Source organism: Astatotilapia calliptera, chromosome 8, assembly GCF_964374335.1.
Source record: "Astatotilapia calliptera chromosome 8, fAstCal68.1, whole genome shotgun sequence".
Lineage (NCBI taxonomy): Eukaryota > Metazoa > Chordata > Actinopteri > Cichliformes > Cichlidae > Astatotilapia > Astatotilapia calliptera.
In genome coordinates, this window is record NC_137429.1 from 78,598 (window position 1) to 106,358 (window position 27,761).

Sequence of the window (27,761 nt, forward strand, 5' to 3'; positions counted from 1 at the left end):
ATAATCCATCCCACCTCACAGGTGTGCCACATCAGGATGCTGATCTGACATCATGAGTAGTGCACAGGTGTACCTCAGACTGCCCACAACAAAAGGCCACCCTGGAATGTGCAGTTTTGTGCGCTATTGGGGGTCTGGGGACCCAGAACCGGTCAGTATCTGGTGTGACCACCATTTGCCTCATGCAGTGCAACACATCGTCGCATGGAGTCTATCAGATTGTCAATTGTGGCCTGTGGAATGTTGGTCCACTCCACTTCAATGGCTGTGCGAGGTTGTTGGATATTCGTGGGAACTGGTACACGCTGTTGTATACGCCGGTCAAGCACATCCCGAACATGCTCAATGGGTGACATGTCCGGTGAGTATGCTGGCCATGCAAGAACTGGGACATTCTCAGCTGCCATCTGCCCTGAACAATGTGAACCATGATTCATCCGTGAAGCGCACACCTCTCCAACGTGCCAGACGCCATTGAATGTGAGCATTTGCCCACACAAGTCTGTTACGGCGACGAGCTGGAGTCAGGTCAAGACCCCGATGAGGACAACGGGCATGCAGTTGAGCGTCCCTGAGACGGTTTCTGACAGTTTGAGCAGAAATTGTTTGGTTGTGCAAACCAATTGTTCCAGCAGCTGTCTGGGTGGCTGGTCTCAGACGATCTTGGAGGTGAACCTGCTGGATGTGGAGGTCCTGGGCTGGTGTGGTTACACGAGGTCTGCAGTTGTGAGGCCGGTTGGATGTGCTGCCATATTCTCTAAAACGCCTGTGGAGACGGCTTATGGTTGAGAAATGAACATTCAATGCACGGGCGACAGATCTGGTTGACATTCCTGCTGTCAGCATGCCAGTTGCACGCTCCCTCATTGCTTGTGGCATCTGTGGCATTTTGCTGTGAGACAAAACTGCACATTCCAGGGTGGCCTTTTGTTGTGGGCAGTCTGAGGTACACCTGTGCACTACTCATGATGTCAGATCAGCATCCTGATGTGGCACACCTGTGAGGTGGGATGGATTATCTCAATATAGCAGATGTGCCCACTACCACACATTTGGACTGATTTGTGACCACTGTTTGGGAGGGATGGTCATATTGTGTATCTGGAATGAATTTTAGGTCTCTACGTCCATCCCATGGGGAATGGGAGCAGTAACAAAGGTGTTGCGTTTATATTTTTGTTGAGTGTGTATATATATATATATATATATATATATATATATATATATATATATATATATATATATATATATATATGTATATATATATATACATATATATATATAAAACACCCAGCACGCCCCTGCGGGCGGTTTATCCTTCAAGCTCGGGTCCTCTACCAGAGACCTGGGAGCTTGAGGGTCCTGCGCAGTATCTTAGCTGTTCCCAGGACTGCGCTCTTCTGGACAGAGATCTCCGATGTTATTCCCGGGATCTGCTGGAGCCACTCGCCTAGCTTGGGAGTCACCGCACCTAGTGCTCCGATTACCACGGGGACCACCGTTACCTTCACCCTCCACATCCTCTCGAGCTCTTCTCTGAGCCCTTGGTATTTCTCCAGCTTCTCGTGTTCCTTCTTCCTGATATTGCTGTCATTCGGAACCGCTACATCGATCACTACGGCCGTCTTCTTCTGTTTGTCTACCACCACTATGTCCGGTTGGTTAGCCACCACCATTTTGTCCGTCTGTATCTGGAAGTCCCACAGGATCTTAGCTCGGTCATTCTCCACCACCCTTGGGGGCATCTCCCATTTTGACCTCGGGACTTCTAGGTTATACTCGGCACAGATGTTCCTGTACACTATGCCGGCCACTTGGTTATGGCGTTCCATGTATGCCTTGCCTGCTAGCATCTTGCACCCTGCTGTTATGTGCTGGATTGTCTCTGGGGCATCTTTACACAGCCTGCACCTGGGGTCTTGCCTGGTGTGATAGACCCCAGCCTCTATGGATCTTGTGCTCAGAGCTTGTTCTTGTGCTGCCATGATTAGTGCCTCTGTGCTGTCTTTCAGTCCGGCTTTGTCCAGCCACTGGTAGGATTTCTGGATATCAGCCACCTCCTCTATCTGCCGGTGGTACATACCGTGCAGGGGCCTGTCCTTCCATGATGGTTCCTCGTCTCCCTCCTCTTTCTTGGGTTTCTGCTGCCTGAGGTATTCACTGAGCACTCGGTCAGTTGGGGCCATCTTCCCAATGTATTCTTGGATGTTCCTTGTCTCATCCTGGACTGTGGTGCTGACACTCACCAGTCCCCGGCCCCCTTCCTTCCGCTTAGCGTACAGCCTCAGGGTGCTGGACTTGGGGTGAAACCCTCCATGCATGGTCAGGAGCTTTCTTGTCTTTATGTCAGTGGCTTCTATCTCCTCCTTTGGCCAGCCTATTACCCCAGCAGGGTACCTGATCACGGGCAGGGCGTATGTGTTGATGGCCCGGATCTTGTTCTTACCATTCAGCTGACTCCTCAGGACTTGCCTGACCCTCTGCAGGTACTTGGTGGTTGCAGCCTTTCTAGCGGCCTCTTCATGGTTCCCATTTGCCTGCGGGATCCCCAGGTACTTGTAACTGTCCTCTATGTCTGCAATGTTGCCTTCTGGTAGTTCAATCCCCTCAGTTCTGACTACCTTCCCTCTCTTTGTTACCATCCGACTACACTTCTCCAGTCCGAACGACATTCCAATGTCATTGCTGTATAGCCTGGTAGTGTGGATCAGTGAATCGATGTCTCGTTCACTCTTGGCATACAGCTTGATGTCATCCATGTACAGGAGGTGGCTGACAACTGCTCCGTTCCGTAGTCGGTATCCGTAGCCAGTCTTGTTAATGATCTCACTGAGGGGGTTCAGGCCTATGCAGAACAGCAGTGGGGACAGAGCATCTCCTTGGTAGATCCCGCACTTGATGGTAACTTGTGCTATGGGCTTGGAGTTGGCCTCTAGTGTTGTACGCCACATCCCCATTGAGTTCCTGATGAAGGAAAAACATTATATGTATATATATATATATATATATATATATATATATATATATATATATATATATATATACATATATATATATATATATATATATATATATATATATATATATACATACATATGTATATATATATATATATAATGTTTTTCCTCTACACCCCCCCCCCCCCCCCAATTTTTTTTTGCACATGTCGAGGAGCGTGTCAGGCTACATTTCACTGTGTGTTATACTTGTATAACTATGCATGTGACAAATAAAGAACCTTGAACCTTGAACCTTGAACAAACATCCATTCCCACCCTCATGCTCTCATATGCACTTACTCCACACTCAACCAACGTGGAGACAGACATAAAGAGACGCTGTACACACGATCACACTCCCCAAGCGTACTCTACGAACCGGGTCTAGGTACCCTTGCCCCTGGAGGGGGGAACTGCACCCAGACCCAGGTGGTGTTACCCTTTTCCCTGCGGTGGGGGGAGGCAGACCGCCCCGACTCCGCAGCAGCAGGGAGGCCCCACACTCCAGACCGCAGTCGGACGGCCAACTCCTCCTCCTAGCCCCCCCGCTCCAGCAGGTCGCAGAGAATGGGGGTGAGAGAAGACTCCAAACCTCCCTCCACTCGCTCATTGTAGTGTTGATGCATGTGTGTTCTAAGGTGCATTTACAACCCAGGAGGGCATGGAGCTACCTGTCAGAGAGCAGCAGGTAAGCGCATGGTCCCTCCTGCTAGCCCTCAATGTCTACGTGTATTTAACATTGAGAGGTGGGCAACGACGCCAGGGGTGAGGTGTACACCCTGATGGTACTTTGGATTCCGTGTATCGTGCCCACCCCCAAGATCCTATATGTATGTGTAATGAGAGTGTGAGTAATGTGAATGTCTAAGTTGTGGGATAAAACTGAGGCAGAGGTAGCCAGAAGGGGGGGGGGGGGGGGGGTAGCCTCCTCTGCACCCTGGTGACATACCCCTACTCCAAGGTCCTGCATGTGTGGGTGGTTGTGGTGGAGCGGGAAGAGGGAGGCAGCTGGAGATGGGGAGGGAAGGACCTGTGTAATCTTTCATGGTTGACTCCTAGGCGCTGTTGTCACATGTTAATCGTAATCCCTCTGACCACCTTTTAAATTAAGGTTTCAAATCCATGAGGTTTGGTGGCAGGTTTAACAGATTTTAATATTCAACTCTGATAAGCTCAGCAATCAAGTATTTGCCGTAAGTTAAGACTTTAAAATTCAAATTATGGGTAATTTTCAAAGTCTCAAGTTTATTTCCTTTCAGAGGTTTCAGTCTCCTTAGACTTCAGCAGTACGTTTTCCAACAGGAGTCTGTAACAGAGGAGGACAGTAAGTAAGCAACACATAAAAACTACTAGAGGTACTAAACAGTATTAGCACACCAAGTAGTAAACAGTCTGACCATAAACAGAGAGGTTATTGTCCCTTAATGGAAATTTCACGTATTGATGGTAATTGGCCATAACATTCCTGCATTGGTTAAAATCACAACCCACAGTACGTGACTACAGCACTTGTTTCTGTAGTCATGTTATCTCACTGTGGCAGAATGTAAACAGACCCTTGGACCTGCTAGCCTTGAACAGTGAAGGTACTGGAGTCATTTTTTTCTGAAGCTCTTCCAGTAAATGTAACCTCTGCCTTCCTGTCCCAGTTTGAGTCTGTGCTGCAGCTGGAAGCCTGGTGTGGAGCTCAGAAGAAATCTGCCAAAGTAAGAGCAAACTAGAAAATCAGCTGGAGATGCTTTCCCTTGAATTTGTTAAATGTAAGCATAGTTATGACTAAAGGAATTCTTTATCAGTCTGTACTCTTCATGTTAAAGGAAAATCCAGAAAAGCAACAAACATTTTCTGGAGTCAAAGAAAAACTTGTTATTGGGATAATAACCGAAATCTTCTCAGACAAAATGCTGATTTAAACAATTTGTCAAACGCTCTTCAAACAGTTTAAAATGAAAAGAGTAAAAAGAGAAGCGGTGTTTTCAGCTGCTGCTTCATAACAGTGAGAGTTCAGATAAATTAACAGTCATTGTAGAAAGAACAAACACACACTTTTCAGAGGTGTGTGTGTCGATCATTCCAGCATTTAAACAGTCAACAATTACAATTCAGTTTCAATTTTATTTACACAGCACCAAATCACTCTGAGGATGCCTCACTGATCCTCAGAGTATGTAGTCCTGCAAGAACACACAGGAGTCACTAAACAATTATTTCATGCAAGAAATTTCATAAAAACCAAATTAGTGTCCAAAGCGGTCATTATATTCAGGGCCACATGTATGCCTGTTGCATACATGTCATGCATGCTCTTTGGGTTTTTTTAAACAGCACATTGTTGCTGGACATGCTAAAGGAAGGTAGAAGTTACTGTTTTTCGAACCATAAGGCACACCGCATTATGAGGCACATTAAGCGAAACAAAACAGTCAGATAAGTCAAACTTTGCTCAGATCATTCTTCTTGCTTCCTCTACTTCTGTACCAGTGATTCATTAATGTTGAATCCTTTTGCAGCTGCTCTGACCGGAAAACAGGGTTTGGATTTTGGTTTCATTCTATAATACTCGACTTATTTTTCTACAAAGTTTGAACTTTGAGAGTGTTTAAACAAAAGAGAAAAGTGTGAAAATGTTTATACCTGTCTGAAAAAAGTGTATAAAGTGTGTAGTGAGGGGTTTTACAGCATCTATAATAATTGTAAAAAAATAAATAAATAAATAAAGCTGGCTACTTCATGGATTATGTCTTTGTCACCACCTGGTTGGATTACTGCAATGTTGAGGATTTCCACCAAAGCACATGACAGGTTCCAGTATGTCTAGAGCTAAGCCACCAGATTTTGAATAGGCACTAAGCTGTGACAACACATCACCCACACCCTCATAATTATCCACTGGCTCCTCGTCATGTCGCGCCTTACTTAAAAGATCATTCCTCTTACTTCTCACAAAAATCTCTCAATGCTCTGCGCCCTCAGTACTCGTCTGACCTGCTGGACCCATACAGTCCACAGCCATGGGTCTGCTTTCTGTCCTTCACACCTTAACTTCATACCTTTGGTGACAGAGCTTCCTCTGCAAGTCTCTCCTAAATAAGCTTCCCAATGTTCCATCACTGTAGTCCTTCAAGAAACTTCCCAAAACTCACCTCTTGAACCAAACCTTCAACCTCTAGCCTTTATTTTTGTGTTTTTTTATTTGTACTCATGTGTAAAGCATTCTTGGGTTTCTTGAAAGATGCCATATACAGTGCTCAGCATAAATGAGTACACCCCACTACATTTGTCAGAAAACCTTTGGTTTCCTTTCAGAATCAACATTTTCTATGAGATGCTATACTACAAAATACTCTCACAATTGTGGGCAATTGATTGCAAACTAGATTTGTTAATTTGCACACACAAAAAATGATTTTCCTAACAAACTCATTCAAGCCCATGCAGCAAAAATGAGGACACCCTACTTATAGTCTTAGGAGAAAAGCCATACTTAAGACTACAAAATTTGAATTAACAGGCATTCAACCACAGGTGAGTCCAATGATTCATTTAAGACGTGTCTAGCAAAATGTAAGAAAGATGGAAGCGCAACCATCTTACAGAGACGTCCATGCCATCCACGGAAGTTAACATCTCAACAGGAGCGTCTCCTGATGAGAAGGGTTGAAGAAAATCACCATGGAAGTTCACTGCAGTTAGCTAAAGCAATAGAAAGCCAAACTGGAGTGACTGTTTTCCGTGACACCATACGGCGCACACTGCAGAGGAATGGCATGCATGGGTATCGTCCATGAAGGAAGCCTCTCCTAAAGCCCATGCACAAAAAAGCACGCCTAGAATTTGCTAGGGCCCATGCTGAAAAAGATGAAGACTACAGGGACTCTATACTCTGGAGTGATGAGACAAAGATCACTGTTTTTGGAACTAATGGTTTCAAAACTGTATGGCGTCATGAAGGTGAGGATTTCAACGAGAAATGCATAGTTACTACAGTGAAACGTGGTGGTGGCAGTGTCCTTATGTGGGGCTGCATGAGTGCTGCTGGTGCTGGGGAGCTGCATTTCATTGATGGTATCATGAACTCAACAATGTACTGCTCTATACTGAAGGAGAAGATGCTGCCATCACTCCGTGCACTTGGTCGTCACGCACTTTTCCAACACGACAATGATCCAAAACACACATCTAAAGCTACTGTTGCATTTCTGAGAAAGATCAGGGTGAAGGTGATTGAATGGCCAAGTATGTCTCCTGATCTGAACCCAATCGAACACCTGTGGGGAATTCTGAAGCGGCAAGTTGAGCATCACTCTCCATCCAGCATCCAGGCTCTAAAAGAGGTTGTTCTTGAAGAATGGAAAAAGATAGATGTTGCAATATGTCGTAACTTGTTCATTCCATGCCTAGAAGATTTGATGCTGTCCTTGAAAATCATGGTGGTCATACAAAATACTAGATGTAGTAGTTTTTGTTGCAGGGTGTATTCATTTTTGCTTCAACCAATTTTAGTAAAACTGAAGATTTTGTGATCTAAGTTATATTATTAACCTTAATTTCATGATATGGAGTTAAACAAGTGTTCAATAAAACTCAGCCTGGTGAAAATTTTGGAAATTGTTCTTTTGTTCATTGAGCTACTGATTAAATTCGTGCTTCTTGAAGGGGGTGTACTTATTTATGCTGAGCACTGTGAATCTACAATAGAAGGATATTGTAGCACTGACTAAATGTTGTCCTAAAAATGAATAACTTAAAAAAGACGAGTTGAGATGCACTTACTAGTAGCTGTGGTCCTAACAAATAGTACTGTGCACCAATAGTTTTATCTATAATAACTCTGGCATACAAGTCACTCCGTAAAGGGAATGGCAGACCCGCATTTCTTATAGCAGCCCAAGTCCCAGGAACATGCCTGGGAAGAGTCCCACTCATCTGTTCAAGAGAGGTGTATGAAAACAGGTCAGTCAGTTATCAAAGGTGATTTGCTGGAAGCAAATGTTGTAGGCAACCACTGTGAACAACACCTTGTAGCAGAATAATTCAGGGAAACCTGTAACAAAACTCTATGACCAAGTTTACAGGCAAGATCATGCAGGTAATGTGAGCATAACAGCAGATCTGAGAATAGATCACAGCAATGATGGCCACTGCAGGTTATACATCCTTAATTTTAAGAGTGGCTGGAACCAACACCAGCCACCGCTGGAGAAAGAACCTTAAAAGTAAAATAATCACATTAGAGTATATTTGCGACCGGTTGGGGTGAGAGAAGGAAGACAGGATAAAGACATACACAGAGAGAGCTAATACCAAGTGACATAGTCACCCAAAGGAGAGGAATTTAGCTGGTGGGAAATAATAATAATAATAATAATAAACTTTATTTATAAAGCACACTTAAAAACCAAGGGTATGCCAAGGTGCTTAACAAGTAAAATAGAGTATAGGAGGAGGATAATAGAAATAGGACCAAAGCAAGTACTAAATATGCAAGCAGATAACTGTCACTAATACATAGGAAAGCAACAGGTACAGAGCAAACAAGAATTTAAATGAGCATAAAAGTGCATGATATAAAATCATAAAAGAAATATTAACTAGAGGGAAAGGCAAGATTGAATAAGTGGGTTTTTAATCGTGATTTGAACAGTGCAATGGAATCAGATGCGCGGAGGTCGAGAGGAAGGGTGTTCCACAGTACCGGGGCAGCCAGAGCAAACGCACGGTCACCCCGAGACTTCAGCCGAGATCTGGGTTGGGTCAGAAGTAGTTGAGTGGCAGATCTGAGTGTTCTAGCAGGAGTATGTGGTTTGAGAAGTTCACTAAGATAACTTGGCACTAATTTATTAATAGTTTTGAAAGTAAGAAGTAATATTTTAAATTGAATACGGTACTTTATGGGCAGCCAATGCAGGCTAGCTAGGACAGGGGTAATATGGCAAAATTTCCTGGTACCTGTTAAAAGGCGGGCTGCTGCATTTTGGACTGTTTGCAGTCTAAGAAGAAGAGAAGAGGGAAGACCATAGTACAAGGAGTTACAATAATCCAACCTGGAGGTCACAAAAGCGTGAATAAGCTTCTCCAGGTCCTCATGCGGAATATAATGCCTAGCCTTAGAGATAAGGCGCAGTTGGTGGAAGCTAGATCTCACTACAGCAGACACTTGCTTATCGAGTTTGAGCGAGCTATCCAGCAGTACACCCAAGTTACTGACATAGTCACAAGAAAAACTAGCAAAGGAACCCAGGGCAGCACAGAGTTGGGCACGAGGGATTTTACTGTTGAACACCACAATCTCAGTCTTCTTATCATTTAAAACGAGGGAATTACTCAGGAACCATTCTTTGACCTCCCGCATGCATTCTTGAAAGTAGTGCAGGGACACAGCAAGGTCGTCAGTAAGTTCAAAATAGATCTGTATGTCATGCATAACAGTGGAAGGCGATATTGTATTTTTCAAAGATTGCACCCAGAGGGAGCAAATACAATGAGAAGAGAATAGGGCCTAAAACTGATCCTTGAGGCACACCACAACAGACCGGAGCGGAGGAAGAGGAGAAGGTGCCTAAGTGAACTGATAAGGATCTATCAGCGAGGTATGATTTAAACCAGTCGAGGGCAGTGCCTCTAATACCCACAGTGTGCTCAAGTCTTAGTAATAAAATGTTATGGTCTACCATATCAAAGGCCGAAGAGAGGTCCAGTAAAACTAGAACCATAGAGCGTCCAGTATCAGTGATTACAAGAATATCATTAAGAACTCTAACCAACGCTGTTTCAGTGCTATGCAATGGCTTAAAGGCGGATTGAAATTTCTCAGCAATATTGTTCGTGTCCAAGTACGCCTGGAGCTGGGAGAGAACTAGTCTCTCCAGGATCTTGGACAAGAACGAAAGCTTAGAGATCGGTCTATAGTTTGAAAGGTCATAACAGTCAGAATTTCTTTTTTTAAGAATCGGGTGGACTACAGCATGCTTAAAGGACAAAGGAACACAGCCTGAGAGCAAGGAAAAGTTCATAAGAAATAGGATACTAGGTCCGATTACATCAAAACAGTCCTTAGCTAAACAAGATGGAAGAATGTCAAGCACAGTATTGGTGTTATTCATTTGAGCAACTAGCCGCTTAAGAGTCAAAAGTGACACAGGCTCAAACTGGTGGAAAGTTGAAATGCACTCAGGAATGGGGAGAGGATATAAAGCAGGGGGAAGGGAGGACTTAAGAGATGAGACCTTTTTTAAAAAGTGAGTTTGAAATCGCTCACAAAGACCCTGAGAATGAATTAAAGGCATGTCCGGAGAAGGGTTAACCACAGAGTTAAAAATTTTAAATAAGGTACGGGGGTTATGGTCATTGTCCAGGATGATTTTGGACAAGAAGGACGCTTTGGCCGTTTTAGCAGCACTTTGGAATTTTAAGCGGCTAGTCCGTAGCATGTCATGGGAAACCTGAAGTTTATCTTTTTTCCACCTTCTCTCAGCGCGCCGACACACGCGACGTAAGGCGCACGTAGTGTCATTAAGCCAACACTGAGAGTAGGTTCTAGGGCGCTTCATCTTAATGGGGGCAACAGTATCAAGGATTGAAGAAATCAGCGATAGGAAGGAATTAGCACAGTCATCAACCGAGTGAAAAGAACAACAGTCGAGAGTGACAGATGCAGAATCCAAGAAAGACATAGAGAAGTTTGACATCGCTTCAGCATTAATTACACGTAGCGGGCGAAGGGGAGCCGCAGGATGTAGTTCATTAGTGCATAAGCCAGTATCAAATATAACTGGGAAATGATCTGAGATCCCAGCGTCACTTATATCCTTGATACAAATGTCCAGACCATATGAGAAAACCAAGTCCAAAGTATGTCCTTTAACATGCGTTGGGTCATTAACCCACTGAGCCAGGTTAAAAGAGTCCGTTAAGGCAAGGAAATCTTTAGCAAATGAGTCATCCTTACAGCAGAGTGTGGTCGTGGATGCAGTCATCTCCAATAATTGGACTTCAAAGCTAGAGTAGGTAGGTGAGGGTAGCTGCCGAACTGCATACGAATTCTTAAAAACCGAGGCTACGCCGCCACCCCTACCAGTAAGCCTTGGTGAGCTAAAAGCAACACAGTCCGACGGAAGAAGTTCAGTAAAAGGGATGAACTCACCAGGACGAATCCAGGTTTCAGTCAGGAATAAGGCATCAATCCCATTAGTGGAGATGAAGTCATTTAAAAGAAAGGTCTTATTGACCAGCGACCTGACATTAAGCAATGCTATCCGTATCCTAGGGGCTAAGTCGCCACGGGTGGTGCGTCGTAGGACACTTAGGTTGTTTCGGCAAACGCCGCGTCGGAGTGATGTTATCCAAACCCGAGCAGGAGAACATGCCACAGGAATCGCAGGGTAGACTTCGTGGTCGGCCAAGCAGATCCAACGGTGGGTGAGCAACTTAGCATCAGAGCGCTCCTGGGAAGGAGGGAAAGAAGATAAAATATCCAGGCTGACATGTGGGTAGCCAGTGGCTCTGGCTTTAAAGTAGAGCCTGAAGCGAACGCGACGGCCGCTCCTTCTACCGCTCCTTCTACCGCGTTTCCTATAGCGTTTCTTGTGTAGATTCGGAATAGGTAGATGGAGGAAGCCAGTCGGAGGGTCCGGTCGGGGCGCGGTGGCGTCACTCAGGTTCCAGCAAGGATCAGGCCGAGAGGAATGAGAGAGTCTTAGATTTAAAAGTGTTTGCCTGTCGTATGTAATCAGTGCACAGCCATTAGATGCGCATACAACTAAAAGGATAAAAAAATACAATGCCAAGGTCCATAAAGAGCGTAGAGAGGGTAAGAAGCAGCGAAGCAAATGTAGCCGAGGACGGCAAGCCACGTACACCGGCGCCATCTTGCTAGCAAAGATTAACAGGCCGTGCCCTCTATAAGCTGGTCGGGGATGGAGGGAATGAGATCAGAATTAGTAGTCACACTATTCCAGGAGGCATTCTAATCAGATGCCTGAACTCCTTGAACTGACTCCTTTCGATGTTGAGGAGCAGCGGCTACTACTAAGAGCCCTTTGTGAATGATTGACTGTCTCTAAGGTAGAATCCTGCCACCCTTCAGAGCAAGCTAATTTCCACCGCTTGTATACACGATCAAGTTTTGGGTCACTTGTAACTACAGCTGAGAAAGGGGACTGTGGCGAGGCGTGGTTGGTGGTGCCGCTGCAGGGGTGGCGAACACACCTGCAGGGCATCCCCAATCGTGCCTCGCTGGGTTAAAGGTGTGCTGGGTCCTGGATTCCCATGTGGTTGTTGTTGATGTGAAAAGCATAAATATGTTGTCTGGTCTGTTGTCGCTTCATTACAAATCAAATCAAATCAAATCAAATCACTTTTTATTGTCACATCACATGTGCAGGTACATTGGTACAGCACATGCGAGTGAAATTCTTGTGTGCGAGCTTCACAAGCAACAGAGTTGTGCAAATACAATAACATAAACAGGCAAAATATACGAATGGCTAAATCTGAAACTAATAAATATATGTACAATATATAATAGTATATGCAAAAAAAAAAATTCTGGATGTGTATACTAAATGTTTTTCTACGTGTGTGTGTGTGTGTGTGTGTGTGTGTGTGTACACATATTTTACAAATTAAATAGAGTCAATAAATAAAATATATAAAAATATACAGAGTTGAGACATGTGCAAAACAGTGGCATTACTGTACAGTATGCAGTGCATAATGTTGAAGTTCCAGTAGTGAAGCTGAGGTGTCTATGGCGTGTTCAGCAGTCTGATGGCCTGATGGAAGAAGCTGTCTCTCAGTCTGCTGGTACGGGACCGGATGCTGCAGAACCTCCTTCCTGATGGAAGTAGTCTGAACAGTTTATGGCTGGGGTGACTGGAGTCCTTGATGATCCTCCCCGCTTTCCTCAGGCAGCGCTTCCTGTAGATGTCTTGGAGGGAGGGAAGCTCACCTCCAATTATCCGTTCAGAGCACCGCACTACTCGCTGGAGAGCTTTACAGTTGTAGGCGGTGCTGTTGCCATACCAGGTGGTGATGCATCCAGTGAGGATGATCTCAATGGCACAGTGATAGAAGGTCCTGAGGATGCGGGGGCTCATGCCGAATCTTTTCAGTCTCCTGAGAAAGAAGAGGCGCTGCTGCGCCTTCTTCACTGTTTTGTTTGTGTGTACTGACCACGTAAGATCCTCAGCCAGATGTACACCAAGGAACCGGAAGCTGCTCACTCTCTCCACAGCAGCGCCGTTGATGGTGATGGGGGTGTGTACTTCTCTGCACCTCCGGAAGTCCACTATCAACTCCTTTGTCTTTGCGACGTTGAGGGTGAGATGGTTGTCTTGACACCAGTGGGTCAGGGCGCTGACCTCCTCCCTGTAAGCCGTCTCATCACCGTTGGTGATAAGACCCACCACTGTAGTGTTGTCCGCAAACTTCACAATGATGTTGGAGTTGTTAGTGGCCGTGCAGTCGTAGGTGTAGAGTGAAGGGGCGTAGATCAAATCAACAGTGTCACTTTTATGCTCAGGTCTCTCTTTATCTTGACAGAGCGGTACAACAGATGCATAACTGCAGTTGCAGCCTTAGTGCATTAGTAAATCTTCCACTCCTTTCTCCCCTAACTCGTGAACAAAACCTTGAGATACTTAAACTCCTCCACCTGGGGCGGCAAATTCTCCCAGATCTGAAGTGGGCACTCCACCCTTTTCTGGCTTAGGGCCATGGCCTCAGACTTTTAGGTGCTAATTCTCATTTCCATTGCTTCACACTCAGCTGCAAACCAGTCCAGTGCAAGCTGGAGGCCAAACTTTGATGAAGCCAACCACATTATCAGCAAAAAGCAGAGATGGGATTCTGAGGCCTGGTGAAGAGGTGGTCCAGCATTCCTCCTTTGGCCACTTGGCTACGTCAAGAAGTATTCTGTCCATTAAAACCTATGAACTGAGTCAGTGACAAATGGCAGACCTGGTGGAGTCCAATACCCAGAGGAAACAAGTGTGACAATCAAGGATGTGTTTAACATCCTCAGTGATGATTCATCCCCAGGCTCTTCCTCTACAAAAAGCATGTGCGTGGGATTGAAGAGGTCCTGGAAGTATTCCTTCCACCACCCTGACTATAACCTCAGTTGAAGTCACGAGCACCCCACCTCCACTGTGAGTAGAGCCCCGCTTTGCTCTCCTGAGTCACCTGACAGTTTGCTAATTGATTTTAGGCAGATTGAAATTCTTTTTCCATAGCTTCACCAAACTCCTTTTGGTTTTGCTTCCACCACTGACAGAGCTACATTCCACTTGGCGTGCCATTAGCTGTTAGCTAACTCTGAAGTCCCACAGGCTAACCAACCTTGGACTTTTTCAACTTAACAGCTTCCTTCACCTGCAGTGTCCACAATCTGCTTCAGTGATTACAACCAAAACAATATTGTTGCGACAGCTGATCCATGCAGTCACCTCAGCAAATGGAGGTCCAGAGTTGACAGAAGACTTTAGAAATGAAGTAAAACAATGAGACCAGAAGGAGTCTGGACTGACTACAAATTTAGCAACATACCACTGAGTAGAGCTCCTGAGTAAGATGTGTGTTCTGTTCTGCAGTCTTCATTTGAGGCTTTGTTATGGAGATCTGTCTCCATGCGCTAATGAACTACTTTAAACCACATTTTTGTATTGTATCAGTAATTATTGATTTCTGCTTATAAATACAGCTCAGAGTCATCGGATTTTCATCACATCAATTCAACAGAATTGCAATGATGAAGGTAAATGAAATCTTTAAATTTCTGACTGAATATATATCAGTCCTATAGAGGTTTTGCAGACACGTGACCGCTTACAACTTGTCGGCCATTTTGGACATGTAATAATCCCAAAACTTAATGTAACATTATGTAGATGAGATAAACTATGAGTAAACAAATTAGTGTATAGACACTCTCCGAGGAAGCAAAGCTGTCATGGTCCCGGGACTTCTAACCAGTGTTTTGTGTTCTCTTGTATTTTTGTCATTTGGTGTTACGTTTTAGGTCCACTGTTTATTCTAAAGGTTCCTAGGTTATTCTGTTTAGATGTCGTTTATTAGATTTCCCCTCGTGTCTTTTCCCCGTGTCTCCCTCTGTGTATCTGAGTTCTTATGCCTTGTTTCCCCCTGCTTGTATTTTATTCCGTGCCTTTCCAGCCCATTATATCCGTGTTCTCCCCATGTTCTCTCCCCCTGCAGTCCGCGTCTAGGTGTACTTCCTGTTTTACTTTGATAGTCTCCTGTCGGTGTACGTCATGCTGTATTTGCTCCTGCACCGTCTCACAACTATCAGTGTTCCCCGTGTGCTCCCACCCCCTCATTATCCTTCGGTGTATTTATGTCCGCGACCACGTCTCACTCAGTTCTGTGTTGCGTCCTCCCTCATAGTTGTGTGCTGTGTTTCCTTGTGCGTTAGCTTTAATATTTCCCAGTTTAGTTTTTGTTTTGCCGTTCTGTAAATGAAGCGTCATTTTGAGCTTAAGTTTTGTTCCCCGTGAGTTTGCATTTGGGTCCTCGCCTGGCTGCAGACAGCCGTTTCATGACAAAAACACTTTCCTGACTAGCATCTCGCTCGTACTTTGAGGCGACTGTTGTTGTGGTTCGGCGCTGTATAAATAAAACTGAATTGAATTGAAAATTGAATTTTTTAGCCCCAGCTCTTGTCAGCGGTCCAGCATGTCTGATCTGCTGACAGTAAATAACTGTGACTCATGTAAGCTTTCTTATGTTAGAACCCTAATGTCAGTTCAGGAGTGATCACTACCGCTGATCGTGTTCAATATGGCGGACAGCAGTTGAGCGACATGTGCATGATGTCACATGCAGAACCTCTATAGTTTGTGTCTGTGTGGCACCATCACAGTCTGACAGTCACAAACGTTGCAGCTCTACATGAAGCTTTGACTGAAGTAAAATAAGAACACCTCCTCTGTTCCAGCTGCTGTCAGCCTTCATCCTTCTCCTGCTTCCTCTACTGACCGGCTGTGAACCTTTCATCCTTCCACTGGACTGCAGCGATGTCTATACCCAAGACACCAGTCGAACCAGTGGAGTGTACACCATTTATCCCATTGGAGCCACGTCTGCTGTCCTGGTAGACTGGAGTTATTTACTCTAATGATAAGCTGATTTTTTAATGTTGTCATTTTCAGACCATCGTGATTCATCCAAAGATGCAGAAGATGCATTTCCTTTGTGTTTTCGTTGATTCATTTGGTTCTTCCGGCCAAAAATGCACCAAAATCATTACATTTCATTCTCCAGACCAGTGGTTCCCAAACTTTTTTGTTAGGCACCTCTTTGTTTTTCCCCCCCACCGGCACAAACACATCCTCCAACCATGCACACCCACCATATTTAGTTTTCAAACTTCATTGCAGATTATTTCACACCTCAAACAATGTAAACAATGAAACAAATAAAAGTAAACTGCAATAAATTACAGGTAGCAATAAAATAAACTCCTACCTCTTTTAAATAACAGAACAACGTAACATCTTTACGGTGTAATTATTTTAGGTGTAGTTGTTTTTGTTTTTTGTTTTTTTACTGTGTGAGAATATTCAACATTGCTATCAACACATTTTTCAAAAAATGAGTTTAAAAACATAACAACTGTGGGATGCTGTTTGTTTGTTGTTGATTTGGATTTGGACAGCCCACTGCGTGCTCCTAATGCAGGGAAACCAAATTCTGTCGGGGATACCTACCTTGGCACCACCGTTGTGCAGGTGAAGCCAAAGGCAAGATATGCTTAATCATGTGTTCTAGTCTTTGGCTGGAAGGAAGTTGGTTTGGAAGCATATTTGGAGATGGTTTATCTTCTGCTTTGCTTTTGTGTGGGAGCCCCTCTGCTCTAGACAAGACCTCCTCCAGCCAACCTGCAGGATGTTCACTCACCACCAGGGGGCACTTTGATATAGTGTATCACATGTTAATATGTATTATCGTATGTGTATTATTATTGTATTTATCTTTCTCTATTTTCTAATGATTGTGTGTGTGTGTGTGTGTGTGTGTGTGTGTGTGTGTGTGTGTGTGTGTGTGTGTGTGTGTGTGTGTGTGTGTCTGTCTGCAGGTATACTGTGACATCGACTCACAAGGACAGTGGACGGTGAGTATCCGAACTCCCAGCTTCATGTCTGGTTGTCTGAAGTGCTTAGACTGCTTAGTGATGGTATGAGAGCCCAATAAGAATCAATAAGAGAATCAAAATGAAGGAATTCTTATGAATTCCCATCCCTACCTACTAGGAATGGATCAATCCTGAGCTAAATGATTGGATCGGATATCTGGGAGAAATAAAAAAAAGTAACCCGATCCATTAAGTATCAGGAAAGCACCTCACCAAACTTGCGGTATGTTGTAACCCAGCTCATGATCTTAACACGTCAGAGCAGTATGCGTCACGTAATAGAGCAGCTGTTGTGTGCGAGACCTCTCAGCGGTCTGGAGTTCACACTGAAATCCTCACTACGTGCTGCCAAACTGGCATTTCATCTACGAGCAAGCGATCCCAGAGAAGTAAAGCAGGTGTGCAAGTTCATCTCGAATGTTTGTAAAGCAATCCCATGGGTTTTTTTTGGTTTTTTTGGGGGGGGTTTTGTGTCCCGTTTGGATCTTTAGCCATCAGAATTGTTGTCTTAAGGCCAAGAAAGATGCCAAGCGGATTTATTTTACCAAGTGGATCATCATGGCCTTGCCATATTGGTCCATTTGAAAGCAATCCCATGTTAAGCTTAACAACTGATATATGGAGCTCAGACTTCTGTGCGTTGTCATTGCTAAGTCTGACCGTACAATGGATAGGCTCAAGTTTTACTTTGAAAAAAACTGCAGGCTAAACAGTTTCATGGTTTGAAAAAAAAAAAAACTAAGAAAAACACTTTTTTCCATACTTGTGTTAAGTTTTGTATAGAAATTACACAAAATTCAGTCTCAAGTTAAATGTGATAGAAACAGCTCACACTGACATCCATCTTGTTAAAAGATGAGTGTCGTGAAGCTGTGTTTGCATTTATTTGCACTGCTTTCCAGGAGGACCCAAAATGCAGGACTCACGAAGGCAGAAGTAACTCAAAATACTCAGCTTTATTGCTGGGAAGAAACTGAACAAAACACTAACTAGACTGGGAGAATGGAACAAACTAAACAGGTTGGTAGGCTGGCAAACAGAACACAGTGAAAGAGAGACGCGACAACGAGCAGGGAGAGACGCAGACACTCAATACAAGAGGTGAACAGAGCTAAGAGGAAACAGCTGGGAGACACAGCTGACACTGATTACCCCGACGAGAGAGGGAGAGCACAAAGCTGAACGCACAGACCTACAAAGTAAAACAGGAAGAACACGACAGACAGAGATCAGACACAGAACTAAACAGACGCAGACTCATGAGCAGACAGAATAACACCATGGACAGACAGAAGGAACACAGAGAAGAGGGAGCACAGAATAAACACTGGGAAGCCAAATAACAAAACTTAAAAACAAGAACTCAGGAAGTACTGCCAAACTAGGAAGCTGAAATACTAGGACAGAAGCCAAAGCAAACAGTCATACTTTATAACAGAGTCAAAAGTAAAAGTACAAAACCAAAAACACTGGGTCACCAATCCAGGACCGTGACACAAATACTTGCAGGCTTTTACCAACAAGTTGTCCTTGAGCCAGAAACTAAAACAATATTAATGCAGAGGACAGAAAGTTCAAATTCCAAAAAGCTGCTGTTAAGCAAAAGCGCACTGATGGCTTCATGTATTCTAGTTAGTTTTAAACTATCAACAATACACAGCACAACTTTACAAATAAACAACAGGGCAAACTTGCTCTTGAACTTGATTCCAGCCAAATGCTTCATATTGTTTATCTCCAAAAGTTGATTCTGTTCATCTGGACGTAGCGTTTTGTGGGAGAAACGTTTCATCATCATCATCAGGTGACGTCTTCAGTCTCAGCTGACTGCAGGTTTCAATCTGCATTTGCATAATGACTGAAACCAGCCTACTGAAGGAACAATGGGCTGAGAGGTCAGTTCCTTAATCATAATTATGCAAATTCTCATGAACATTGATCAAAGACCACTGATCAATGGTCATGAGAATCAATGATCCCGCATCGGTGGGAGCTCCAAGACTCTCCTAAGTAGCTCCCCCGACGAGCCCTGATCAGCGGTCCCCGGACCGGTCCCGGTCCGTGAGTAGTTTGGTACCGGGCCGCGAGAGTTGAGGCTCAGGTGTGAAATGTATGGTTTTCAGGGTTTTTATCGGTTTTCAGCGTTATTTTGTTATCGTTTTGATCGTTAACTCTGTTTTCCTGGGTCTTTTCACGTGTTATGAATAACTCTTCTTTTTTTCGGTACCGGTACTAGTTTTATTTTGTTGTATTTATCCGCAACATCTTAAAGGCCGGTCCGTGAAAACATTGTTGGGCATAAACTGGTCCATGGCGCAAAAAAGGTTTGAGACCGCTGCTCTAGCAGGGCCACACCCACCAGGCCTGAAGGCGCCTGTAAACAAGTGTTAAAAAAAAACAACACAGTTTCTTGTTTGTTTGTTTGTTTGTTTGTTTGTTTGTTTGTCTGTATTTAATGACAATGTGCCCAAATTATTTTTCTCCTGTGGAGATTTATTTATTTAAAGAGCAACATGGACATTTAAAAGAGAGGACGTGTTTTTCTAATTATGTGTAAGAAAATAAATGCTACCAAAAAAACTGCACAGTCATGGCTTTTTCTTTTCTTTTTCTTTTTTCAGAATACAAAATTTTAAGGCAAACAATACTGAAAGAAAATTTCAAACCTTTTTAACTATGGTGTTTAACAAAAACAAGCAAGCAAACAAGAAATAAATAAATAAGCAGATGTTAGAACTGCAGCTAAATAGTTTTCAGATGGCCCAACCGTCTAAACCCAAACAGAGACCTAGAATGTGCCTATCTCTGAAGAACTTTAGGTAAGCATCTGATGTTTACATGTGCTGTGCGTGACAATTTTCTTTGCCCATATTTGACAAATACTTTTCCTGCCTCCTCCCCAGGTGTTCCAGAGGAGGTTGGACGGCTCGGTGAACTTCTACAGACCCTGGGATCAGTACAAGAGGGGCTTTGGTAACGCTGCTGGAGAGTACTGGCTCGGTGAGGAATGGGTGCTGTTTATCAGTCATTAAGTTATCTGTTCATAAAGTAGACCCTCTTATGGGACTTCAGGGGTAGTGGTATAACCATAAAAACTTGATCAATGAGTTTATGATTCTCTCCAGGTTTGGAAAATGTCTTCTACCTGACACAGAGAAAAAGGTACGAACTGATGGTCAACATGGAAGATTTTGATGGAAACAAAGTGTTTGCTCGTTACTCCTCGTTCTCCATCAATGGGGAGTCTGACGGCTACAGGCTGAATGTGTCTGGATTCACTAATGGAGGGGCAGGTGGGTGAATACATATTTAAGTAAGTTGAAAGTGACATTTTGTGCTGGATTCTTGTGGAGAGTCTGTAGGAGCAGCAAGTCATGAATCAGTGCCTGGGGAAAGGAGCTCAAATACAGGAGGCTGGTCCAAAAATAGTCCATTTAGAACACTCCCAGTACACCTGCTGATCAGTCTGACTGGGATTAAAGGTAATGTTGGGATTGTTCGTCTGTGTTTCTGTAGGAGATGCCTTGAGTTATCACAACGGACACAAGTTCACTACATTGGACAAAGGCCAGGGCGGCTCTGCAAGGAACTGTGCAAAAACATATCTGGGGGCGTTCTGGTACAACGACTGTCACTATGCAAACCCTAACGGGGTTTATCGTTGGGGGGCTGATGGCACTATCTTTGCTGTTGGAGTGGCCTGGCACCAGTGGAAAGGTCATGATTACTCTCTGAAGACCATCAGCATGAAGATCCGTCCTGTGCAGTAAATCTGCAGGACAAACACATCTGTGACATGAATATTTAACAGCAGCAGTCAAAGCAAAGATCGCTTTCCTTTGATTACGAGAGAGAGAAAGATTAGAGATCTTTTTCTTTAAACCTGTTTATGTCCTGTAATGTTACATGATGTGATCTCCTCTGAAATGTTGTCATCAATAAAGCTGCACCAAAAAATTTGACTCTCTCTTTCTTAAGCCCCTCCTTTCTCTCTGAGCTTTTCCACCACTCCATCCCAGCAGACACTCAGTAAGAAGCAGAGTCTGTTTTCCTACCATCAGCTGCACTCGAGCTTTATTACAAGACTGAAATAATCCCTTCGTTTCTACTCTCAGTCTGAACCAGCTGCTGTTGCTCGCTGCCTGAAGGTAAGAAGGTAAGAACCTGCTGCCCCAGGTTGGGGGGGCGCCAGAGGGGGGATTCGCCCAGGGCACCAAACAGGCTAGGGCCGCCACTGCAGCTGAGTGTCATGATCACTAATGTCACGTAACTTTGCCAACCTTTGGCCAGAAATAAAGTTTTCATGTTCTTTGTTATGGAACATTTGTATCACTACATAAATCATTGGGATAAAACTCAGTACTTATTTTCAGAGGTTTACTTTTCAGGGCCTTCCACCATTAAAAAATTATCCACCACCACACTTCCACATTGGTCTGTTTAGTTATTGTGTCCCCAGAATCTTTCTGATTTTATCTTGTTTAATTTATTTGCTTTTAGTTTTTGCAGCATGCTTTCTATTTCCATTTTCTATTTTCTTTTCTTTTCGTTTCTATTTCCATTGTGTTTTCTGTGCTTTTGCCACGTTTTTCTGTTTGCTGGTGTTTTCTTAACTTCTAGTCTGTTTGGTCTCTCAGAGTAGAAAGTACAGATATTTGGTTAAAAATGTAGGAGCAAATGCAGTACAAGTACTTGGTGGAGCGCAGGAGATGGAGCAGGTTACCTACCAATCGGAAGGTTGGCGGTTTGATCCTCTTGTGCCCATTGTTTGGTTCAGTCTCACAGCTCTCATTCAGTCTCATTCTCTGATATTTCAGTGGAAATGTTCTTAACCTGTGCAAAAAGAAAACAATTCCTGAAACATACATGCAGGCCAGTTTTCTTTCCAGCACTGTGCGTATGTTAGTGAATTAGAGTCAGGCATTCTGTGGTCTTGGTTATACTCAGATTTCCCCTTTCTTTTTTTGTGAACCTCTTTTACATTGCAGTACATCAACTACACATGAGGGACCTTAACTTGCACATTCAGTAGTGCAGTTAAGAATTAATGCAGTTTTGCTTTGTGTCAGCAAATTGTGTGAAAGTAGCGACTGTGACCAGTTTTATATGAACTACTATAGAGAAAGGTTGGGTCTGACGTTTTTGGTCATTGAATTATTCACTTTTCATAAAATCGCTGGCTACATTGTTGGCAAGTATCCATAATTCTCTAAACAGAAAAGTGGACGCTAAGTGTGGAAGTCAAAATATCACCTAATCCAAACTGCAGCACAGTGATGTGGGGAGTAGTGACATTGCATCATAGTAAGAAGGTCCTGGACTCAAATCTACACTGTTGGCTGCAGCATGCTTAGCAAAAGCAAACATGGTGTACATGAGACGAGGGACTATCAAAATAAAACAGGAAGTAACTGATACCAAGATCAGGACTAATACTGTCAGGTTAAGGCTGTGTGCAGGTAGGAGTGGAAGTAGAAGGACCCAAAGTGCAGACACTCGGAGGCGGAAAATGGCTCAAAACTCAGCTTTTATTGCTGGATGGCAAAAAGTGGCAAAAAGTAACAGAAATCCAAAATCCAAAAATCCAAATAAATTTACATGACCAGGCAAACAGAACACACAGCATAAATGAGAGTAGATAACGACACAGACACAAAGAAACACAGGGCTTAAATACACAGAGAGAGCAATCAGGGAATGGGTAACAGGTGGGAAACACAGCTGGGGCAAATCAGGCCTAACGAGACAAGGGGAAGCAAAACCAGACACATTAACATCAGACATGGACTTTCAAAGTAAAACAAGAAACATAACACAGACTCACAGGCAGGCACTATAACAAAGGGAACAAAGACGTGGGACCAGGGCAGACACAGACACTGACTGGATGTGGGGATACAGCAGACAGGGGAGACAGCAACTATGGACACAGACAGAAAACCTAACCAAACCCCACCCAGAGAACCTAAACTAAGAATGATCCTAAAACCCATAAAGCAAAGCTAGAAAATAATGAAATAACAAAATCAAAGAACCAAAAACACAAAACACAAAACACTGGGTCAACGACCCAGGGACCCTAACAGTACCCCCCCCCCCCCCCCCCCCCTTAAGGGCTGGCTTCCAGACAGCCCAAACCAGAACACCAAAAAACAAAAAACAACCCAACCAGGGCGGGCGGTGGGGGAAACAGGACGGAGGGCACGAAACAAATCGAGCCAGAAACCAAAACACAGGGAACAAGGTCCAAAATAACAGCACTAAGGCCCAGGAACAGTCCAAAAACAAACAAACGAGCCCATGAAAGGCGCAGAGGCCCAGGCAACAGTCTCGAAAAAAAAGTTCAGGGGGCCGGCCCGGAGGCTGATGGCACAACAGTTCAAGCCCGGGCAGGTCAGGGGGGCAGCCCGGAGGCTGACGGTCCGAGAGCCCAGAAAACAGGCCAGGAGGCCGGGCAGGCGGGAGGCACCGGTGCAGATCAGGAGGCCGGCCGGGCGGGAGGCACCGGCGGCGGCGTAGTTCAGGGGGCCGTCCATGACGGCAACGACGTCCAGTCATCGGCCGGACAGGACGAGCAGGACGGGCAGGATGGGCAGGACGTGCAGGCCGGACGGGACGGGCAGGACGAGCAGGCCACGGGACGTGCAGGCCGGACGGGACGTGCAGGCCGGACGGGACGTGCAGGACGAGCAGGAACAGACAGCATGGAGACCTCAGGAGCAGACGAAGCTGAACACTCGGAGGCCGGACCAGGCGGAGCTGCAGAGGCGGGGGCCGGACCAGGCGGAGCTGCAGACTCGGAGGCCGGACCAGGCGGTGGAGCCGGTGGTGGCTGAACGGCCCCGCCAGAACCATCAGCAGACACTGGGACGTGCTGGCTGGGTCCTCCCGGACCCCCAGCTGACTAGGCAAGAGGCTGAACCGGCCCCTTGGATCCTCCAGCAGGAAGAGACAGCTGAAGCGGTTCCTCGGACCCTCCAGCGGAGACAGGTGGCTGAACGGGCCCTTCGGACCCTCCAGCGGAGACAGGTGGCTGAACGGGCCCCTTGGACCCTCCAGCGGAGACAGGTGGCTGAACGGGCCCCTCGGACCCTTCAGCGGAGACAGGAGGCTGAACTGGCCCCTCGGATCCTCCAGCGGAGACAGGTGGCTGACCAGAAGATTGAGGAGAGGAGCGACGGTGGCGTCGTTTCCTTCTGAAGGAGGGAACTGAAACTGGCGGAGAAACGGAGACCTCCTCCTCATCCTCCAACCACATGGCCGCCAGGAAAAAGGCAGGCGAATGGGCAGGCGAACAAGGTCCCGACTGGTGTGAGGAAGGAGAGGCAGTCTGAGGTAGCGACGAGGCAGGTGGTGAGTGTGTGTTGTCCTGGGGCGGCGGTAAAGAAGTGGAGGTGGAGGTAGAGAGAGCAAGCTCGCCAGCCCTGACTTGCTCCCTCCAGGCAGCTATGGAGCTGCCCAGCACAGTGTCCATAGAAAGCTGAGTAAGCGGAGGGTTGCTCCGAATGATGGCATCTACAGCGCTTAGCCCAACTGCCATGGTCCTCAAATCATTGGCCTGAGCAATGCGGTCAAGGAGCTTAATCATCCGCTCCATCTCAGCGTTGAATCCAAAAGCTGAAGAGTCTGCGGGGTCCATGTTCTGGTCGTGATCTTCTGTCAGGTTAAGGCTGTGTGCAGGTAGGAGTGGAAGTAGATGGACCCAAAGTGCAGACACTCGGAGGCGGAAAATGGCTCAAAACTCAGCTTTTATTGCTGGATGGCAAAAAGTAACAGAAATCCAAAATCCAAAAATCCAAATAAACTTACATGACCAGGCAAACAGAACACACAGCATAAATGAGAGCAGATCACGACACAGACACAAAGAAACACGGGGCTTAAATACACAGAGAGAGCAATCAGGGAATGGGTAACAGGAGGGAAACACAGCTGGGGCAAATCAGGCCTAACGAGACAAAGGAAGCAAAACCAGACACATTAACATCAGACATGGACTTTCAAAGTAAAACAGGAAACATAACACAGACTCACAGGCAGGCACTATAACAAAGGGAACAGAGACGTGGGACCAGGGCAGACACAGACACTGACTGGATGTGGGGATACAGCAGACAGGGGAGACAGCAACTATGGAACACAGACAGAAAACCAGAACACTAAAACTCTAACCAAACCCCACCCAGAGAACCTAAACTAAGAATGATCCTAAAACCCATAAAGCAAAGCTAGAAAATAATGAAATAACAAAATCAAAGAACCAAAAACACAAAACACTGGGTCAACGACCCAGGGACCCTAACAAATACATACATTTGTGGTGTCATTAAAGTAACAGACAGAAAAAAAGAAGAAATACTTTTCTATTTTTGCATTTAGTTTGAATAGAAAAAAAAGTTGAATCTCATCTTGAACCCGTGTGTTTGGGTTTAGGAGCCATAGCCTCAGGTATCATGGAAGCGGCTGCTCTGGGTTGACCTTTCACCTTAGGGATGCTCTATGATGCCCGGAGAGACAAACTGATCCCAGGCAAATGTCCAAACTTACCAAACAACTCTTTGTTTTTCTGACAGATTCAGATTATATTCAGATTTCATAGAAACCTTAACTTCCCACATAATTATTCTTTTATATATTGTTTGTACAGCTATTATTATGAGTTATTATTAGTTATTGCTGACAGTAACCCAAACTAAAATCTTGAAAGAATAAACAGGAAATGTCTTGCTTTCATTCCTTCACTGTCACTAAGCCACTTTTAGCTTGGTATATTTCTCCTTTAACAAGGCGAGCAGTTAACCAGGATTAAACCAAAGATTAATTAGTGAAACGATTCAAAACTAATGTAAAAATAAATGTTTTCATACATGATAAACTGCAACGAGAGGAGCAACACAAAACTATTCATAAAGGGGAACAAACAGCCTCTACATGTACTTTTACAACAATTTATAAAAAATTAATTTAATAATAATAACAATAATAACTATAATATCACACCAGTACAAACAGGTCAAAGCAGCCCCACTCCATTTTGACCCAGAGTTACATGAATGTACGGACTCCCACTGTCAAGCTCTCTAAGTTTGTGCAGCTTCCCCGCTTGAAAGGGATTGATCCAGGTGTTTAACTGGGTTTCACTCAATGACCAGGCAGATCTTTTGTTTTCCTTTTCTTTAATCTTCTTTTCGGCCACAGTCAGCCATAGGTGAAAAACCTTTAAATACAAACCAAAAAACCAAAATACAAATTATGTTTGTTATCACACATCTGCAAATATTGTAAACAATCCCAAACACATTTTCTTTTTTAAACACATCAATGCAGTGCGCAAGCTTTGTAGTACAATATTTACTTGAGTATTTTTAAATGCTCAAATTATGTAATTCACTAGCAATTGTACATACACCTTGAGAAATACTGCTTTCTATTAAAGTGCTAAATTAAATAATCAATCTGCATTAGAACTTGAGCAATAACAATAGTATTTATAACCAGCTTCTCTTAACCATATGCAAGCATTAACAGTCTTCCATATGCAGACCAACAATAAACAATGGTGCCGCTCGTAAACAGGCAACCAACTCACGGCACAGTGCTAATGCTACGTAAGCTAGCGGCAGCCGCGATTCTTTAGCAACTCGCTTCAAAGTCTTTTACCATAGTCAGCAACCATTCCCTTACCGGCTGCCTCCCTGGCTTTGTAGATACTTCAGTTCCACACAATGTTCATGTTGGCAACAACTTATTGAAAGAATTATGCTGGGCTTTTCCCGAAAGTGGCAACTTCCTGTTGCTCCCCAGTTCGCCTTCTTTTTCCTTCCCGACAGAAACCCGGACACAAGATTAGTTCCGCCCTCCAGTCTGTCACGTTTACTTTTTTTCCTCAGGGCTCTCCACCTCCTACTCGGTTTGACTTGACACCTCCCACTCGATCTTCCCTTGGAACACAGGAGATCGCCAAGTTCACAAGCAAACCGCAGTTTAACTCATCCCATTTAAGCATGACACTGACGACTTGGTCCCATTTTGCTCCTCCACAGGTAACAGAACAACTAGACGTCTGACGTCTCTATGAAGGATGGTAGCTTGAGCCACTGGAGTCGCTCCTCTTGAACTAGAGCTTAAGTCCTCCGCCCTCAAGGACTTAGCCACAGAAACACTGTAACTTGGGCATACCCGGACATTGACGTCCCTCACGATACCCTTTTTGTCTGGATTAGTGCTGACAACTATGCCCATTTTGAAGTGCCCTCTCAGCGCATTCTGATCACTTAACCAGACGACATCTCCAACAGTGACATTTCTGTGTGCAGTGTGCCACTTGCTCCTTACAAACAAATTAGGGCCAGCAAGTTGGCTCCAGGACCTCCAAAACTTGCTCACTTCTGCCTGGATTGCTTGAAGTCTCTTATAGGGGTAAACGGAAAAGTCAAACATCTTGAAGTCCCCACTTTGAGATGCTCGACCAAGCAAAAGACTGTTGGGTGTGACGTAATGAATGCAACCTTCCCGACTCTGTACTCTGGCATCAATCGGGCGCTCATTTGCAAGGTTAGCTGCCACATGAAGAGCTGTCTGGAACTCACTGTAACTTAGCCCAGACTCCCTTC

General features: G+C 44.6%; 1 protein-coding gene and 1 long non-coding RNA gene across 7 annotated transcripts; one reads left to right on the forward strand and one right to left on the reverse strand.

The window, feature by feature from the left end:
• Window positions 1–3,297: 3,297 nt before the first annotated feature.
• LOC113027943 (microfibril-associated glycoprotein 4-like) lies at window positions 3,298–21,052 on the forward strand. Of its 6 annotated transcripts, none has more exons than XM_080305761.1 (9): window positions 3,601–3,687; window positions 4,259–4,323; window positions 4,649–4,705; window positions 14,701–14,754; window positions 15,952–16,107; window positions 17,092–17,127; window positions 20,052–20,148; window positions 20,274–20,441; window positions 20,665–21,052. In XM_080305761.1, the coding sequence occupies exons 4-9, from the start codon at window positions 14,746–14,748 to the stop codon at window positions 20,916–20,918; spliced, it is 720 nt and encodes a 239-aa protein (XP_080161887.1). In that variant the 5' UTR covers window positions 3,601–3,687; window positions 4,259–4,323; window positions 4,649–4,705; window positions 14,701–14,745; the 3' UTR covers window positions 20,919–21,052. The 6 variants fall into 6 exon arrangements, with proteins under 6 accessions (XP_026033577.2, XP_026033579.2, XP_080161886.1 ...); XM_080305762.1 differs by lacking the exon at window positions 3,601–3,687 and adding an exon at window positions 4,034–4,192; XM_026177794.2 differs by lacking the exons at window positions 3,601–3,687; window positions 4,259–4,323 and adding an exon at window positions 3,552–3,572.
• A 622-nt stretch (window positions 21,053–21,674) lies between these two features.
• Window positions 21,675–26,959, reverse strand: LOC145419351 (uncharacterized). Its single transcript, XR_003273175.2, has 3 exons — window positions 26,833–26,959; window positions 26,149–26,365; window positions 21,675–21,981 (listed from the first exon to the last, which is right to left on the reverse strand). It is a non-coding gene; the product is annotated as an uncharacterized LOC145419351 (long non-coding RNA).
• Between the last annotated feature and the right edge of the window lie 802 nt (window positions 26,960–27,761).